The sequence below is a fragment of the Scyliorhinus torazame genome, chromosome 8, assembly GCF_047496885.1.
Source record: "Scyliorhinus torazame isolate Kashiwa2021f chromosome 8, sScyTor2.1, whole genome shotgun sequence".
Taxonomy (NCBI): Eukaryota; Metazoa; Chordata; class Chondrichthyes; order Carcharhiniformes; family Scyliorhinidae; genus Scyliorhinus; species Scyliorhinus torazame.
Window position 1 is genome coordinate 277,581,038 of NC_092714.1, and position 19,229 is coordinate 277,600,266.

A 19,229-nucleotide genomic window follows, 5' to 3' on the forward strand; every position below is an offset into this window, starting at 1 on the left:
TAAAAGGTGAACCACTCAATACTGAGACTAGCTTCAATTCCAGATTTTGTTATTAATTTAAATGCCACCAGCTGCCATGGTGGGATTTGAAACCATTAGCCTGGGCCTCTGGATTACTAGTAGAGTGGGGCTGGTTTAGCACAGGGCTAAATCGCTAGCTTTGAAAGCAGACCAAGGCAGGCCAGCAGCACGGTTCAATTCCCGTACCAGCCTCCCCGAACAGGCGCTGGATTGTGGCGACTAGGGGCTTTTCACAGTAACTTCATTTGAAGCCTGCTTGTGACAAGCGGTTTTCATTTTCTTTCCATTTCAGTGACATTACCACAATGTCACCAACTCACCCATGTAAAATGTGTGGTTTTGTCAAATAATTTACAATGAATTATTTTAGCTGTACCCCATCAATACTTAAAAAGGGCTCCTGTGCTATTTCTTTTCTCCATTTTAGATATTCCCTTTCACTGCTTGTAGTTCAGGCTTCTGTCCCCAGTGTGTTTAGCTGCCTCCCCTTCTATCCCCTCTGTATCATTTCCAAAATGCCAAGTATAACATTGTTAGCATTTTATTTGGATATGGGAAGCCATTTACTGGCATGTCAATCTTGGTGCATGTGACACCATGGCTGTGGCATTTTGGATAACAATTCGCCTCTCTTTGTTTTCATCTGTTTCCTATTTATTCAGCCCCTCCCCACTTCCCTATTTAATCTGGGATGCTGGGGCCATTTTCACACTTTGTGCCTACTGGTTGAAATCAGCTAACTAAGTACTGAACTGGGAGTGAATCCTGTTTCAGTAGCACAGGAGTTAAGTCCTCACAGTAGAAAAAAATATATAGCAGACATTATAACCTCGCTGACATTGAGATTTTGATTTTAGATTCTGAAAGGAAACAGTGAGCTCTTCATAGGACTTCTGGATGTCAACAACTTTACAGACAACAAGTGAGTTTAACGTTTGTTGATTATAAATATATATCCATGGTAGCAGACTGAAAACAGATGTCAAGAGTGGTGACCCCAGTGGTCAGTGTTAGAACTGTTGCTCTGAATTTGGGAATGGTTGACACAGTTTGCAGCTGACAGAATGAGGAGCAATATTAACTAAAGAGGAGCTTTGACTAAAATGGGCAAGACTTGGCTTTCTGTGGCAAAGTTAGTTTGTATTTATCTCGCAAATACGGTAATTTAATGCCAACGATTTCATCTGACTGGTTTGTCTATTTTACTGACTCACCTAACTTTAGATTGTTGTATTGCACTGTTCTTGGGCGGCAGGATACCACTGTTGCTTCACAGCGCCAGGGTCCCAGGTTCAATTCCCGGCTTGAGTCACTGTCTGTGCGGAATCTGCACGTTCTACCCGTGTCTGCGTGGGTTTCCTCCAGGTGCTCCGGTTTCCTCCCACGAGTCCCGAAAGACGTGCTGTTAGGTGACATGGACATTCTGAATTCTCCCTCTGTCACCCGAACAGGCGCCGGAATGTGGCGACTAGGGGATTTTCACAGTAACTTCATTGCAGTGTTGATGTAAGCCTACTTGTAACACTAGTAAAGAATATTATTAAATGCCTCACCAAGACAGCTATAAATCTTGGTAACAGTAAGTGGTTTCATAATCTGCACAGTGTTGCAGTTCCTCTCCTATCACATTTGGCCCAGAGAGAGCAAAGAGAGATTTGTATTCCATTTGTCTGAGCTATAATTCAAAATCAAGGCGAGGAATGCCCATTCTTCTCCCCATTTTATACCTCTCTATTCTCGATGAAGTGTAGGTTAGAAATGAACCTAGTCTATCTGTTTATGTGCTGACTGTTTTTAACATTATGCTTATTTGGAGCAGCAAAGCAATAAACAAGGAATATGAAGAGTATGTTCTGACAGTGGGGGATTTTGACGAGCGGATATTTCTGGGAGAAGATGCCGACGAGGAAATAGGGACACCTCGAAAATCTACAACAGGCGTTCCAGTTGGCAAACTATCAGCAAGAATGCAAGTAGAGTGCAACCTGCAACAGCACTTTGAAAATGTAATTAGGCCTGTTTTACTGCTCAGTTTGCACCACTCTGGTGCTGATATCTATTGGTTGCCCCCCTCTGTTCCTAGCCAGTCGTTCTTTCTCCTCTTGACCGTGACTTTCTGATAGTGCTCTGAGTTGGAACCTCGTGTCCCACTCCAAAGACGCGATCTAATAATCTAGGCAGACATTTCAGTGCCTGACCAAAGTAATGCAGCATTGGTGAATGAGATGAATACGATGTTAAACTGAGGCCCTGTCTGCTTGAGACCATCAGGTTCCAGTCCCAAAACCTCAATTCTGGCTTAACAAAGAACAAAGAAATGTACAGCACAGGAACAGGCCCTTCGGCCCTCCAAGCCCGTGCCGACCATGCTGCCCGACTAAACTACAATCTTCTATACTTCCTGGGTCTGTATCCCTCTATTCCCATCCTCTTCATGTATTTGTCAAGATGCCCCTTAAATGTCACTATCGTCCCTGCTTCCACCACCTCCGGTAGCGAGTTCCAGGCACCCACTACCGTCTACGTAAAAAACTTGCCTCGTACATCTACTCTAAACCTTGCCACTCTCACCTTAAACCTATGCCCCCTAGTAATTGACCCCTCTACCCCGGGGAAAAGCCTCTGACTATCCACTCTGTCTATGCCCCTCATAATTTTGTAGACCTCTATCAGGTCGCCCCTCAACCTCCTTCGTTCCAGTGAGAACAAACCGAGTTTATTCAACCGCTCCTCATAGCTAATGCCCTCCATACCAGGCAACATTTTGGTAAATCTCTTCTGCACCCTCTCTAAAGCCTCCACATCCTTCTGGTAGTGTGGCGACCAGAATTGAACACTATACTCCAAGTGTGGCTTAACTAAGGTTCTATACAGCTGCAACATGACTTGCCAATTCTTATACTCAATGCCCCGGCCATTGAAGGCAAGCATGCCGTATGCCTTCTTGACTACCTTCTCCACCTGTGTTGCCCCTTTCAGGGACCTGTGGACCTGTACTCCTGGATCTCTTTGACTTTCAATACTCTTGAGGGTTCTACCATTCACTGTATATTCCCTACCTGCATTAGACCTTCCAAAATGCATTACCTCACATTTGTCCGGATTAAACTCCATCTGCCATCTCTCCGCCCAAGTCTCCAAACAATCTAAATCCTGCTGTATCCTCTGACAGTCCTGATCGCTATCCGCAATTCCACCAACCTTTGTGTCGTCTGCAAACTTACGAATCAGACCAGTTACATTTTCCTCCAAATCATTTATATATATATATATATTACAAACAGCAAAGGTCCCAGCACTGATCCCTGTGGAACACCACTGGTCACAGCCCTCCAATTAGAAAAGCATCCTTCCATTGCTACTCTCTGCCTTCTATGACCTAGCCAGTTCTGTATCCACCTTGCCAGCTCACCCCTGATCCCGTGTGACTTCACCTTTTGTACTAGTCTACCATGAGGGACCTTGTCAAAGGCCTTACTGAAGTCCATATAGACAACATCCACTGCCCTACCTGCATCAATCATCTTAGTGACCTCCTCGAAAAACTCATCAAGTTAGTGAGACACGACCTCCCCTTCACAAAACCATGCTGCCTCTCACTAATACGTCCATTTGCTTCCAAATGGGAGTAGATCCTGTCTCGAAGAATTCTCTCCAGTAATTTCCCTACCACTGAAGTAAGGCTCACCGGCCTGTAGTTCCCTGGATTATCCTTGCTACCCTTCTTAAACAGAGGAACAACATTGGCTATTCTCCAGTCCTCCGGGACATCACCTGAAGACAGTGAGGATCCAAAGATTTCTGTCAAGGCCTCAGCAATTTCCTCTCCAGCCTCCTTCAGTATTTTGGGGTAGATCCCATCAGGCCCTGGGGACTTATCTACCTTAATATTTTTTAAGACACCCAACACCTCGTCTTTTTGGATCTCAATGTGACCCAGGCTATCTATACACCCTTCTCCAGACTCAACATCTACCAATTTCTTCTCTTTGGTGAATACTGATGCAAAGTATTCATTTAGTACCTCTGGCTCCACACATAGATTCCCCTTGCCTATCCTTCAGTGGGCCAACCCTTTCCCTGGCTACCCTCTTGCTTTTTATGTACGTGTAAAAAGCCTTGGGATTTTCCTTAACCCTATTTGCCAATGACTTTTCGTGACCCCTTCTAGCCCTCCTGACTCCTTGCTTAAGTTCCTTCCTACTTTCCTTATATTCCACACAGGCTTCGTCTGTTCCCAGCCTTTTAGCCCTGACAAATGCCTCCTTCTTCTTTTTGACGAGGCCTACAATATCTCTCGTTATCCAAGGTTCCCGAAAATTGCCGTATTTATCCTTCTTCCTGACAGGAACATGCCGGTCCTGAATTCCTTTCAACTGACACTTGAAAGCCTCCCACATGTCAGATGTTGATTTGCCCTCAAACATCCGCCCCCAATCTATGTTCTTCAGTTCCCGCCTAATATTGTTATAATTATCCTTCCCCCAATTTAGCACATTCATCCTAGGACCACTCTTATCCTTGTCCACCAGCACTTTAAAACTTATTGAATTGTGGTCACTGTTCCCGAAATGCTCCCCTACTGAAACATCTACCACCTGGCCAGGCTCATTCCCCAATACCAGGTCCAGTACCGCCCCTTCCCTAGTTGGACTGTCCACATATTGTTTTAAGAAGCCCTCCTGGATGCTTCTTACAAACTCCGCCCCGTCTAAGCCCCTGGCACTAAGTGAGTCCCAGTCAATATTGGGGAAGTTGAAGTCTCCCATCACCACAACCCTGTTGTTTTTACTCTTTTCCAAAATCTGTCTACCTATCTGCTCCTCTATCTCCCGCTGGCTGTTGGGAGGCCTGTAGTAAACCCCCAACATTGTGACTGCACCCTTCTTATTCCTGATCTCTACCCATATAGCCTCACTGTCCTCTCAGGTGTCCTTCCGCAGTACAGCTGTGATAATCTCCCTAACCAGTAGTGCAACTCCGCCTCCCCTTTTACATCCCCCTCTATCCCGCCTGAAACATCTAAATCCTGGAACGTTTAGCTGCCAGTCCTGCCCTTCCCTCAACCAGGTCTCTGTAATGGCAACAACATCATAGTTCCAAGTACTAATCCAAGCTCTAAGTTCATCTGCCCTACCCGTAATACGTCTTGCATTAAAACATGCACTTCAACCCACCAGACCCACTGTGTTCAGCAACTTCTCCCTGTCTGCTCTGCCTCAGAGCCCCACTGTCCCTATTCCCTAGTTCTCCCTCAATGCTCTCACCTTCTGACCTATTGCTCCCGTGCCCATCCCCCTGCCATACTAATTTAAACCCTCCCGTGTGACACTAGCAAACCTCGCGGCCAGGATATTTATGCCTCTCCAGTTTAGATGCAACCCGTCCTTATATAGGTCACACCTGCCCCGGAAGAGCTCCCAGTGGTCCAGATAACGGAAACCCTCCCTCCTACACCAGCTGTTTAGCCACGTGTTTAGCTGCTCTATCTTCCTATTTCTAGCCTCACTGGCACAGGGAGTAATCCCGAGATTACAACCCTCGAGGTCCTGTCTTTTAACTTTCTGCCTAGCTCCCTGAACTCCTGCTGCAGGACCTCATGCCCCTTCCTGCCTATGTCGTTAGTACCAATATGTACAATGACCTCTGCCTGTTTGCCCTCCCCCTTCAGGATGCCCTCTACCCGTTCGGAGACATCCTGGACCCTGGCACCAGGGAGGCAACATACCATCCTGGAGTCTCTTTCACGTCCACAGAAGCGCCTATCTGTGCCCCTGACTATAGAGTCCCCTATTACTATTGCTCTTCTGCGCTTTGACCCTCCCTTCTGAACATCAGAGCCAGCCGTGGTGCCACTGCTCTGGCTGCTGCTGTTTTCCCCTGATAGGCTATCCCCCCCGACAGTATCCAAAGGGGTATACCTGTTCGAGAGGGGGACAACCACAGGGGATTCCTGCACTGACTGCCTGCCCTTTCTGGTGGTCACCCATTTCTCTGCCTGCACCTTGGGTGTGACCACATTTATATAACTGCAATCTGTGACGCTTTCCGCCACCTGCATGCTCCTAAGTGCATCCAATTGCTGCTCCAACCGAACCATGCGGTCTGTGAGGAGCTCCAGTTGGGTGCATTTTCTGCAGATGAAGCCATCGGGAACGTTGGAAACCTCCCGGAACTGCCATACCTCACAGTCAGAGCACTGCACCCCTCTAACTGACATTGCGTCAATTAATTAAAATTAAAAGTTTTTTAAAAAAATTATATATATTTTTTTCAAAGTTACTGTTAACTATCTGTTTCCTAGCACTAGATTTCTAATATAAATGCGAAAGCTAAATATAGTACTGTCCGATCTCTGGCTTAGATACCCCTCTAAATTATAAGTAAGTAATTATGTTTAATTAGTTACCAATGCTTAATTTTTTTAATTTAGTGTAGATTCCCAACCAGTCACTCAGGTCACAGCTTTTCTGTGATGTCACTTCAGTTTCCCCCCGACACACACAATTTGAAAAAGGTATAAAAGTAAAAATCACTTACTTACCTTCTGAGTATCTTAGATGTTCTCAGGTTCTCTCCCTGACAGAGACTGCTCCTCCTCCTCCGAACGGCTCCCGAAACTAGGCCGCGATCTTTTAAAATCTTTAGACTGATGTTTTGAGATATTGTTTTCCGTACATGATTGGCGTATATCCTAGTATGTTAGGTGAGGGAGATTAAATATTAAACTCTCCTTGTGATATTTTCAGACCAAGTCTTTAGCACCTTCAACACCATTGACAGGAAGACGGTATCTGAAAGAGAAGGAATCTGTTGTAACACCGGTATCCTCAGCCACCCAGAGCGTGAGCCGTTTACAATCCATGGTAATGGGACTGAAGAGCATACCCAGCGAGAACCTGTTGCAGATTTTCAAGTGAGCAAAGCAACTTTCACTATATTAGTGACTTTGTGAATTTGTCACCAAACTACATGCAGACAAGGTGCATTCTGTTTTCCTCCATTCTTGATTTTATGATCTCAGCTATTGGAAGTTGCCATATAGGCTCCAGTACTTTCCCAGAGGTAAAGAAGAATGAATCCTGAGGAAAGTCAACATCAAGCTGCTGTAAAAAGTCAGTTTCCAAACCGTATTCCAAGCTTGACTCCCTGTTTGATAAGCCAACAGCTTCTCTGCCTTTCCTGGCATCTTTCAATGGCCTCATCGAGGCATTCGGTGGTGCTGGCTCATTATCAAGTAGCAACCCTAATTGCTCCATCCCAATTCCTTGTTGACTTTCCTGCCAATTGTACCCACTGGAGGCGAACCTGGCTGCATCTTCCACCTCTCGCCCATCAAGACCGCCGGGGTGGCAGTGCAGCTGTTATCTCCAGATCACACCTTATCACAGTTTCTTCTCCTTTGAGCATCTCCTCTTACTTCACCGCCTCACTTCTCTTTCAAAATGCCCATTTTGTATGCCTTCCCAGGTCTGATATTTCCACACCAAGATTTCTGCATTGCTTTCCTCTCTGCCTCTGCACTTTCCATCCTCGGTGATTTCAAATTCCATCTGACCTCACATGCCCTTTCTTATCTTGAGTTCACTGTCCTATACCCCCAAAATCTCTCCCTCCGTAAAAACCTCCGACTCGTATTCACGGCCATCCTCTTGACCTTGCCAGCTCACGTTGAAACTGAATTTGGGGGAAGCAATCACAGATAAGGCGGTCTCTGATCAATTCCTTGTATGCTCACCACTCACATTCCACTTCATGCCCCACACATATCTCTTCTGTATCCATCCCTGAAAAAGATATCCCCAAATTCACTTACAACTGCATTTTCAAATGCCAACTCTGTAGCCTTTGGTAATTCCCCCTGGTCCATCACCAGACCTATCTGGACCATTTAAAACATTACTGGGCCCTACTCTTTTCGGCTAAAACTGTTCATTATTCCAGTATCATCCTGAAATGCAAATTTAACAGCCAGCTTTTCTCAACTGCAGACTGTTCCCTCCACCCTCTCCTCGAATGACAAGTGCAAGGAGTTCATGGAATTCTTTGTCACTAAAATTGAGACAATCCTATCAGCTGCCTGTGCCACCTCCCTCCCTTACTCGCCTGCCAGGCCAAATTTCCTTTAATGCTCCTCCTTGCCCTGGCGGCGAACTCCCACCTTTCTGTAGTCTCTTTCCTTTCTCCCCTAATGCCCTCTCTGAGCTCATCTTGTTCCTTTGATTTCATTCCCATTAAACTGCAAATTAGCCAATTTCATCTTCTGGCCCCCATGTTAGCTGATACTGTAAACAGTACACACTCTGCAGGTATTGTCTCTCTGGGTATTGCCCCCCCCCCCCCCCCCCCCCCCCCCCCAAAAAAAATCTTTGACCACTCACTTTATCCTTGCAACCTACTGCCCCATTTCCACCTTCCCTTTCCTCTCAAGTCCTTGAACGCATTGTCACCTTCCAAATCCATTTCCATCTATCCTGAAGATCCAGGTTTGAATTCCTCCAATCAGGTTTCCGCCCTGCCATTGTACCAAAAAAGCTACAAGTGAGATCCTAGTCACTGACAAAGGTCAACTATCCAGCTTCATCATTCTCGACCTGTCTGCGGCCTTTGACACAGTTGACCATCCTCCTACAACTACTCTCCACTGTCATCCAGCTGGGTGGGACTGCTCTCACCTGGTTCCAGTCTTATCCATCTAATTGTAGCCAGAAACTCACTTGCAATGGTTTCTGCTCCTACACTGCTACTTCTGGTGTCCTCACAGGATGACCGCTCCTATTCTTCTACATGGTGCCCCTTTGCGACGTTAATTTGAAGGCACAGCTTTAGTTTTAATATGGATGTTGTTGACTCCATCTCCCCAACATCACCCACAATTATTGCACTGTTGCTAAATTATACTGGTGATCCAACACCTAGTACTAGATGAACAGAAATGTCTTCCAATTAAATACTGGGAAGACTGAGCCCTTGTTTTTGTTCCCCACTCCAAACTCTTCACTAGCTACCAACTCGATTACCGCCGCCACCCAACAACAGTCTGCAATTAAGCCAGTCTGATTGCAACCTTCGTGTCACGTTTGAGCCTGAGATGTGCTTACAATCTTCTATTCGTGCCATCTCTAAGACTGCCTTTTTCCACCTCAGTAACATCTTTTGACTGTGGGACTGTGTACAGTTTTGGTATCCTTGTATAAGAAAGGACATAATTATATTAGAAGCAGTTCAGAGAAGGCTCACTCAACTGAATGAGGGGGTTATCCTGTGAGGAAAGGTTGGACAGGTTGGGTTTGTATCCATTGGTATTTAAAAGGATGAGAAACGAACTTAGTGAAGCATATAAGCTCCTGAGGGGCCTTGACAGGGTTGATGCTGAAAGAATGTTTCCCCTTGTGGAAGATCTAGAACTAATGGACACTGTCTTAAATGGAAGACCCCTTATTTTTAAACTGAGATGAGGAGAAATTATTTCTCTGAGGGTCATGACTCTTGGAATTCTCGTCCCCAGAGGGCAGTGATCATTGACTATTTTTTAGACTGAATTCGATAGATTCTTGATTGACGCTGGAGTCAGTCAAGGGGTAGGAAGGAAAGTAAAGTTGACGCCACAGTCAGATCAGCCATGATCTTAGCGAATGGTGGAGCTGGCTTGCGGGTCAAATGATCTACTCCTGCTCCCAATTCATATATTCATATGCCCCATCTCAACTCATCTGCAACTGAAACCCTCATACTTGCTGTAGTTATTTCTAGACTCGACTATTCCAATGCGCTCCTGGCTGGTTTCCCACATTCTTGACGTTTTTCAAAACTCTGCTTCAAGTCCCATCAGCTAAGCTATTGCCATCAGAGTCGCAATGCCAATCAGTCAACACCCTTTCCTACTGTAGTATAAATTGTTGCGATCATTTGAAATTTGGCATTCTTTTGTTCTGATGTGTATGAGTACGTTTCTCTTTTCAGCAGTATTCAAGTTCTGTACGACAAAGCAACTTTATAAACATAAGTTTGATATAATGTAATATTTCTTAGCCTAATTGCAGAATCTTTTTTTTCCCCAAGTTCTCTAGTTTACAATTATAAAGTTTATTCAATGATTTCAGCTCCTGTTCGCGTAACCCAATTGAAGCGATAACAGCACGGATGAAAGAGATGGGCGAGACTTTCTGCCAGTGCTACACCCAACCGATGGGAAACCAAGCCGGTCCTCACATGGGTGAGAAGCTCAGCAGTGTCGATGACATTTGTATTCCTCTTTGATTGAAGGCAGAATAAATTTGCACCCTTGACCTCAACTGAGTATTGTACTACACACCATGCATGGTGTGTAAACCTCAAAATTACTGTCAGTGCTGCTTGGAAACTAGCTACTAGAAGGTTCCATACAGTCACTATCCCTTAAATGTTTATCTTCTGCTATGGATCTTCTGTACCTTGCAATGGAATCTACCAAGCCACCTTGACTTGTACAGAACATACGGTGCAGAAGGAGGCCATTCGGCCCATCGAGACTGCACCGACCCACTTAAGCCCTCACTTCCACCCTATCCCCGTAACCCAATAACCCCTCCTAACCTTTTTTGGTCACTAAGGGCAATTTATCATGGCCAATCCACCTAACCTGCGCATCTTTGGACTGTGGGAGGAAACCGGAGCACCCGGAGGAAACCCACGCTTACACGGGGAGAACGTGCAGACTCCGCACAGACAGTGACCCAGCAGGGAATCGAACCTGGGACCCTGGCGCTGTGAAGCCACAGTGCTATCCACTTGTGCTACCGTGCTGCCCAAACCAGGATCTTTATTGAGCCCCGTGTGGTAAGATAGCAATCTGTCACAGAGCACGTTCTCATGGAGTCTCCTTATTACTCCTCTGGAACTACACCTAGCACTGACCATTCACGTGTATGTCTTACTACCATCTGCAACCATCTGATGATGGCCGGATGTGTGTCTGCTTATATGGAAGTAGCTGGTCACCTGACCATGGTCTTGATACCGCATGGTGTGTCCGCACTGCCACCTGCTGATTGGAGGTCGCACACCATCCGTCTATCATATTGCCCATGGGCATATCACCACATGAGGGAGCTTTGACTTTGACCTTTGTACATCAGGAGGAGAAGCGTGGTCTGGAAATAATCTTGAACAGACACTAGGGCTGTAACAATATTTCCGATATTCAGTTAAAGTTGTCCACAATGGCAAATTTCAGTAAAGTGGTAGCAATGTTCAGCACCTGCATCAATGCTGTTGTACCTTTTAGCTTTGTGATTGTATATATAGATGAATTGAGTGCTCCTCCTTTGTTAGCAATGAAGCGTGAGTCCAGCAAATCAGACGGTTAGATAACCAGTAATGGCGAGAAGCTCGTAGGGGCCCATTTCCAGTACTAAAGTGAAGTTTATATGTGCCGCGATCATGCAAATGCAACCGTCAGGAAACACCCTGCCAATCACACCCAAAATGACACTTAGAAATGTTTCCGTTAAATCGCGCCCTATATCCCAGAAATTGAGCTACCGATCTTGCCCCACCCTCATCCACGTGTCTGTGATGGCTACTATATGACAATTCCACGTGTCAATCCTCACCCTTAACTCATCCGTTTGACCTGAAATACTCCTGGCATTAAAGTAGAGGCCATCCAGCTTTGCCTTACTCCCTTTGAAATGTAATAAAGCCGTACTTCCTCTGACTTGATTGCTTTACTGTATTATGCGGTGTCCCTCTTCTGCTAACAGCCTGTGTCCCCCTCCCCTGCCAAATTAGTTTAAACTCCTCGCAACAGCACTAGTGAATACACACGCAAGGGTTTTAGTCCCGCTCTGGTTCAGATGTAGACCGTCCGCCTTGTACAGGTCCCACCTTCCCCAGAAACGGTCCCAGGAATCTAAAACCCTCCCTCCTGCACCAACTCTTAAACCATGCATTCATCTGCGCTCTGCTCCTATTTCTGTGCTCACTAGCACATGGCACTGGGTGTAATCCAGAGATTATAACCCATGAGGTCCTGCTTTTTAGTCTACTGCCTAGCTCTCTGAATTCTTGATGTAAGACCTCATGCCTCTTTCCACTTACTTCATTGGTCCCAACATGTACCATGACCTCTGCCTTATCACCCTTCCCCTTCAATATGCCCTGCTCCAATCCCATTATCGATATGCGATTCTAGAGTAACATTTGTGCAAAATATATCTTCCTGATTTAAACATTTTCAGATTTGTTGGCAAGGATATCCGGATCGCCAACCTGCATATTTCCTGTCCTAACCATTTCAGCCACTTCTTTATTTGAAAAGACTGTCAGGCAGTTGTGCGTGAGACTATATCTCCATATGAGTCACCTAGCTTGGGATTCAAGGGACAAAGATTGAGCGAAAATGAATTCAAATCTTTTTTGAAAGCTAGTGCTGTACCACTTTCTATTGAGATATCCAAATGCCCATTTTTATGAAGAAGCCCCTTGTGTAAAAATATTTTTGTCTCGTTTGGGCATATGAAACAGGAGCACGAGTCGACTATTTGGCTCCTCAGCCATATCCCACCATTCAATAAGAGTATGGCTGATCTGATTGTGGCCTTAACTCGACTTCTCTCTCTCTCCTCCCCCAGAACCCTTGCCTGCCTTGTAAATCAAAAATATGTCTAACTCATATTTTCGATGACCCAGCCTGCACTGTCTGGGGTAAAGAATGCCAAAGATTAAGGACCCTTTGAAAAAAGAAAATCCTTTCCATCTCCGTCATAAATGGGAGACCTGCTTATTTTTAAACTGTGTACCCCTTATTCTAGGTTAACCCACAAGAGGAGGCTCATGTAGAACGTAAACATCAGCATGGACCTGTTAGGCTGAATGGTCTATTCCTGCATTGCAGATTCTTAATTCCATTAAAGCAACCATGGCAATTTGTTTTCTCCTCCCCTATGAACATTGCAGGTATATACTGAAGAAAGATTTTCCCATCTTTTTCTGGTTTTATTTCAAATTTCCAGCATTCTCAGTAATTTGCTTTTGGTATGTTCCTGATCTAGACTAGTATTTAATACAGATGCTAAGTACTGAAATGCAAAGCGTTTTAATTCCTGGGACTAACATAACATCCCTCATTTAATGAGCACAAATACGAATAAACATTATATTTACTGAAGCACTTTGGTGAATAGCACAGAACTCTACACAGATTTAAAAGCACAGATTCTAATCACACCATATGACAGGAAAAGGCTGGCTGGTCCAACCAGGGGAAGCACGGTAGCATTGTGGGTAGCACAATTGCTTCACAGTCCCAGGTTCGATTCCGGCTTGGGTTACTGTCTGTGTGGAGTCTGCACATCCTCCCCGTGTGTGCGTGGATTTCCTCCGGGTGCTCCGGTTTCCTCCCACAGACCAAAGATGTGCAGGTTAGGTGGATTGGTCATGATAAATTGCCCTTAGTGTTGGGTGGGGTTACTGGGTTATGGGGATAGGGTGGAGGTGTTGACCTTGGGTAGGGTGCTCTTTCCAAGAGCCGGTGTAGACTCGATGGGCCGAATGGCTTCCTTCTGCACTGTAAATTCTATGAAATAATTCTATGAACTTGTTCCATATATTTGTGAGGCCTTGTGCACCAAATTCCAAGTAGTCTGTGAAAAACCCAAGGCCCGTGGGGGAACAAGATCTGTAAAATTCCAATCCCACTTACCGATAGAAGCTAGTCCAGGAAATCACATGACCTATATTGTATAGTGCCTATGTCCTGTATGATACCCATACCAACCAGAAATCGACCCAGTTCTCTCTAAAAAGCACATAGTACATCAACAATCACCATTCCAAATGAAAGGAATTATCTGAAGTGCTATGAAATATTTAACTATAATATGGTGCCATATAATTTAAGTAGTTTTCCTCTTTTGTTTTATAAATTTAGAGTCCCCAATTATTTTTTTTCCAATTAAGGGTCAATTTAGCGTGGCCAATCCACCTAACTTGCACATCTTTGGATTGTGGGGGAGAAACCCACGCAGACATGGGGAGAATGTGCAAACTCCACACAGACAGTGACCCAGGGCTGGGATTTGAACCTGGATCCTCAGCGCCGTAGGCAGCAGTGCTAACCACTGTGCCACGTGCTGCCCTAAGTAGTTTTCCTAAGTAACTTTCTCCACTCTTCTATTAATAATTGCTGATATATTCATTATTGCTTTACTTTTTCTATTCATTTAATAAATGTTGGTACTCCCATAATGTTCTGATCGCCCGTATTGAAAATGTTGTGACCATGTTCTCTCACTAAAACTGGAGGAATTTATGGAAATCTTCTCTTTGGATCATTTAAAACAGATTTTGCCATCAAACGGTTATGGCTCGCTGAAATCCTGTATTGGAAAATCCTGGAGACAGTGATGGTGCAGGAAAGTCGTCGAAACCGTGGGAAAGACATGACTGTGAGTAGCTGGAGCAACTTCACACGTCGAAGACCTATCATTATTCTGTACTATCAATATTCCGTAATTTGTGGAGGCTTGTAATTTAAAGGAATTTTACTTTCCCAGGTGTTACTGGAGCAAGATATATTCCATCGCTCTCTGATGGCTTGCTGCCTGGAGATCGTTTTGTCCTCCTATAGTTCCCAGCGTACCTTCCCATGGGTTATTGACATCCTGAATCTTAGCCCTTTTTACTTCTACAAGGTAAGTCAAGTATCCTAAAATAGATGTTGATGAGGACGTTCATTTAGCCAGTTTCCGAGTTCTTGCTTCCATTACTTGACCATGGTCCATCTCTTATGTCAATCAGTATTTGTTTGGTTAAGAGACATAATGCTAGTCTGGTGTCACTAACTGAGTGCTACTTTAGCTCTATTTCATTGTTTAATTTTTAATTCTATTCTCCCCACAACTTGGGTGTTTATTGCTTCCCTCACGGATCACTGATGAACCAAGTGATGGCATTGAATTGGACAAACCTTTCTCCCATGCCTGAAGCTTGTTCTCCCTTACTGTAAGCATCAAGAAAACCATAACTATGGGACAGGGTGTCGCATCTCCACCCTTGATCATGCTAAATAGCCCTGGAGGTAGTTGGCAAATTCAGATATCTTGGATCCACAGTGATGGACGGTCGGTTCATTGATGCAGAACCTGATATACACAAGGGAAAGCAACTACCACCTTTAATGAACTCAAAACATGCATGGAATAACATCAAGCTGACTCTTAGCACCAACTTACTCGTGTTACGACCTCCTGGGCTAGTGTGCGGTCAATTCCAGCCCCACTTGACCAGGAGTCGCAACACAATTGAAATTACCTCTTGTGTTTAAAAATACTCAAAATCTTTGGTCCTTGGTTGCCCAAAAATGACACTCACCGGGTTGTAAATTTAATCACAATTAACTTTTATTAATAACAATAACTCTTAATTACATAGACAGCAAATATAACTAACTATTGTCTAATTTCTAACTCCACCCCTCTCTTTAACTTGCCCAACCTATATATACACACACACACACACAAGACAGACAAACACAGGTGACCAAAAATACTAAAGATAAAAGAATAAGAGTCTCTGTTTCAGATGGACATCTTCCCAGTAGATTATTTCAGTCTCGGCCTCCATTTGGAGGAGGTATTTCCTTTCGGTCTGTAATGGCTTTCACGTGGAGTCTTGGGTCTGCTCTGCACACCCGGAAGCAACAAGTAGAAATATTGGAGAGAGAGCAACACACAACCTCTCCTCTGTGTCCAGAACTTTCTCTTGGGTTCTCTGCAAACACCCCACCATGGTAGGACCCAGTCACTGTTTGTTGCTGGGCAGAATATGGTCCTTGGCCAATCCATTGGCCACCAACCAGCCAAACAAACTAAATCCCTCTGATTTCTTGGATGCCAGAAAGTCTGAGTTCTTTTGTTCAAAAGCTTCATAGCGCAGTGTGCTATTTTGAAACTTTTGAGTTCTTCACTTCCCCTGCTCGACTTAAAGGTAGGTATATTTCATTAAAGATCCATGATCAAAAATGTTAGCCAGAAAGTAAAAGAAATAGGAAATAAGGGAATCAACACTAAGGGCCCTTAAACTAGTTAATAAGGCTAGTATTCTCAGCACCTTGTGTGGCCATGAAACATGGAGGTCCTACAGCTATAAAGCAAGGAAGACAACTTTCATCTTCGCTCTTTGTTGCTTATTCTGGGCAACTCATGGACAAAATCATGAAAGTGGCAGGCCTTACAAGGCACATTTCCCAAGTATGTTTGCACTGATCATACACGGGTGATTTTGTTGAGTTAGTATAGGAAATACCTGAGGATTTACAGTTTGTCGAGGGAGCTGAAGCCAGAAGACCAGTAGGATGCCCAAAGTTTTGCTTCAAGAATGTTTGCAAGCTTGACGTAAAGTCCTTAAATATCGATTTCTGCGCCTGGGAAGATACTAGCTGACAAGAGAAATATGACCGCATTACCTGTGAGACGGAGTGCAGCTGCTTGGCAACAGGAATCTACACTGAAAACAACCCACAGAGACATCTGAAAACTACTTCATCGGAACAATGGACTTGGGAGCAGGAGTAGGCCATTCAACCCACAGAGTCGGTAAGATCATGGCTGATCTAGTTGTGATCTCAACTTCACTTTGCTATCTGTCCACCATAAACCTTAACGCTTCTGTCTGCGAAAGAGAATTTCACGTACCAACACCGTCAGAGAAAAATCTCATCTTCATCTTAAAAGTGAGACCTCTTATTCTTAAACTGTGTTACCTAGTTCTAGTTTCCTGACGAGGAAACATCCTCCTGGGTATCCACCTTAGCAAGTCCTCTCATGATCTTAAATGTTTTAATAAGATCACCTCTCATTCTTCTAAACTCCTGATGGGTATAGGCCCTATGTGTTTGACCTTTTTTCAGAAGATAAACCCTTCATCCCTGGAATGAGCCGAGTGAACATTCTCTGAAATGTTTCTAGCATAATTGTATCCTTTTTCAATAAGGGGAGCAAAACTGGTGTGAAATACTCCTGATGTGGTCTTGCCAATGTCCTGTACAGCTCCAGTAAAACCTCTACTTTTATATTCCATTCCTCTTGTAATAAACACCAACATTCCATTTGTCTTCCTGATCACTTGTACCTGCAGACTAACCGTTTGCGATTCATGTACCGGAACACCCAGGTCCCCCTGCACCATGTTCTGCAATTTCTCTCCAGTTAGGGCTGCACAGTAACACTGGTTGGGACCCAGGTTTGATTCCTGGCTTGGGTTACTGTGCGGAGTCTGCACGTTCTCCCTGTGTCTGCGTGGGTTTCCTCCGGGTGCTCGAGACGTGTGTTGGGTGAATTGAACATTCTGAATTCTCCCTCAGAGTACCCAAACAGGCACCGGAACTATTTAAACTATTACTGAGAATAAATATTGTCATTTTTTGAATTCTATCCTGGGATGTGGGCGTGGCTGGCTGGCCAGCATTTATTACCCATCCCTAATTGCCCTTGCATTTAAGAGTGAACTACATTGTTGTGGAGTCACATTTAGGCCAGACCAGGTAAGGACGGCAGATTGCCTTCCCGAAAGGACCAGATAGATTTTTACGACAATTGGCAATAGTTTCATGGTCGTCTTTAGATTTTTAATTCCAGATTTTTATTGAATTCAATTTTCGCCATCTGCCATGGCAGGATTCGAACCTGGGTCCCCAGAGCATTACCCTGGGTCTCTGGATTACTCGTCCAGCGACAATACCACTAGGCCAGTGCCTCCCCATTTAATATGATTTTCAGTGGCATGAGCTAATATCAGTGACACCAATTATGCTGATAACCGTTCCTTTAGGTGATCGAAGTGTTGATTCGGGCAGAGGAGGGTCTTTCCCGTGATATGGTGAAGCACCTCAACAATATTGAAGAGCAGATTTTGGAGAGTCGAGCTTGGAGCCATGACTCAGCTCTTTGGAAAGCTTTGCTTGGAGCAGACAGTAAGGTTCCAACGTGTGAAGAGGTGAGTGCAGATATGTGACACATTGCTTGAAGTAAATGTATATTCATCAGGTTATAATTATCATATTGTGATACAGGACTAAAGTTCTGGGTTAACTTTCTGGAGCACAGACTGCCTAGCCAAGTCATACAGCATAGGAAAAGCTCTTCAGCCAATCACGTCTGCACCAGTCAAAAACAGCCACAACCTTTCTAATCGCATTTCCCAGCACTTGGCCCAGAGCCTTGTCTGCCCTGGCATCGCAAGTACACATCTAAATACTTCTTAAGTGTTATGAGGGCCTCTCCTCCACCACCCTTCAGGCAGCGAGTTCCAAACTCCTACCACCCCATGGGTTTAAAAAAAAATTTTCATCGCATCCCCTCTAAACCTCCTGCCCCTTACCTTAAATCTATGCCCCATTGATTTATCCACCAAGTGGACAAGTTCGTTCCTGTCTATCCTATGCCCCTTATTACTTTATGCATCTCAATCATGTCCTCCCTCAGTCTCCTCTGCTCCAAGGAAAACAATCCCAAGTCTATCCATTCTCTCTTCATAACTAAAACGATCCAGCCCAGGCAACATCATGGTAAATCTCCTCTGCACCCTTTCAAGTGCTATCACATACCTCCTATAATGTGGATTCCAGAACTGCACACAATACTCTATCTGTGGCCTAAACAACGTTTTATGCATTTCCAGCACAACTGCCCTGCTCTTGAACTCTATGCCTTGGCTGATAAAGGCAATTATACAATATTCCTTTTTTAAAAAATATATTTTATTCAAATTTTTTGGCCAAACATAACAATACAAAGGTTTTCCTTTTTAACAACAATAAAGCAATATAAATAACAGTGGCCAGTTTTTAACAAATAAATAAATAATATATAAACAACAAACTTAGTGGCAACTACCTTATCAAAAAAAATAACTCTCCAAAAATACAATCCAACAATCCAATATACACGACCTAATATAAATATCTATACGTATACAGAGACATCCCTGAGGACCCGCCCGGGTCCTTCCCCCCCCCCCCCCCCTCACCCCTGGGTTGCTGCTGTTGCCTTCCCATTCCCTCTATCGTTCTGTGAGGTAGTCAATGAACGGTTGCCACCGCCTGGTGAACCCTTGAGCTGAACCCCTTAGTGCGAACTTTATCCGTTCTAGTTTTATAAACCCTACCATGTCATTTATCCAGGTCTCCACGCCCGGGGGTTTAGCTTCCTTCCACATAAGCAATATCC

General features: G+C 44.5%; 1 protein-coding gene across 6 annotated transcripts in view; it reads left to right on the forward strand.

Moving 5' to 3' along the window:
• Positions 1–19,229, forward strand: part of rbl1 (retinoblastoma-like 1 (p107)) — a 133,928-nt gene that overhangs the window by 37,193 nt on the left and 77,506 nt on the right. For 5 of the 6 annotated variants that reach the window (XM_072515380.1, XM_072515381.1, XM_072515383.1 and 2 more), the window contains 7 exons: positions 879–943; positions 1,841–2,027; positions 6,771–6,937; positions 10,125–10,237; positions 14,347–14,450; positions 14,559–14,696; positions 17,833–17,997. In XM_072515380.1, the coding sequence (XP_072371481.1) occupies positions 879–943; positions 1,841–2,027; positions 6,771–6,937; positions 10,125–10,237; positions 14,347–14,450; positions 14,559–14,696; positions 17,833–17,997 (939 nt within the window). The remainder of the gene's footprint in view (positions 1–878; positions 944–1,840; positions 2,028–6,770; positions 6,938–10,124; positions 10,238–14,346; positions 14,451–14,558; positions 14,697–17,832; positions 17,998–19,229) is intronic. The other variant, XM_072515382.1, reaches the window with a different exon arrangement.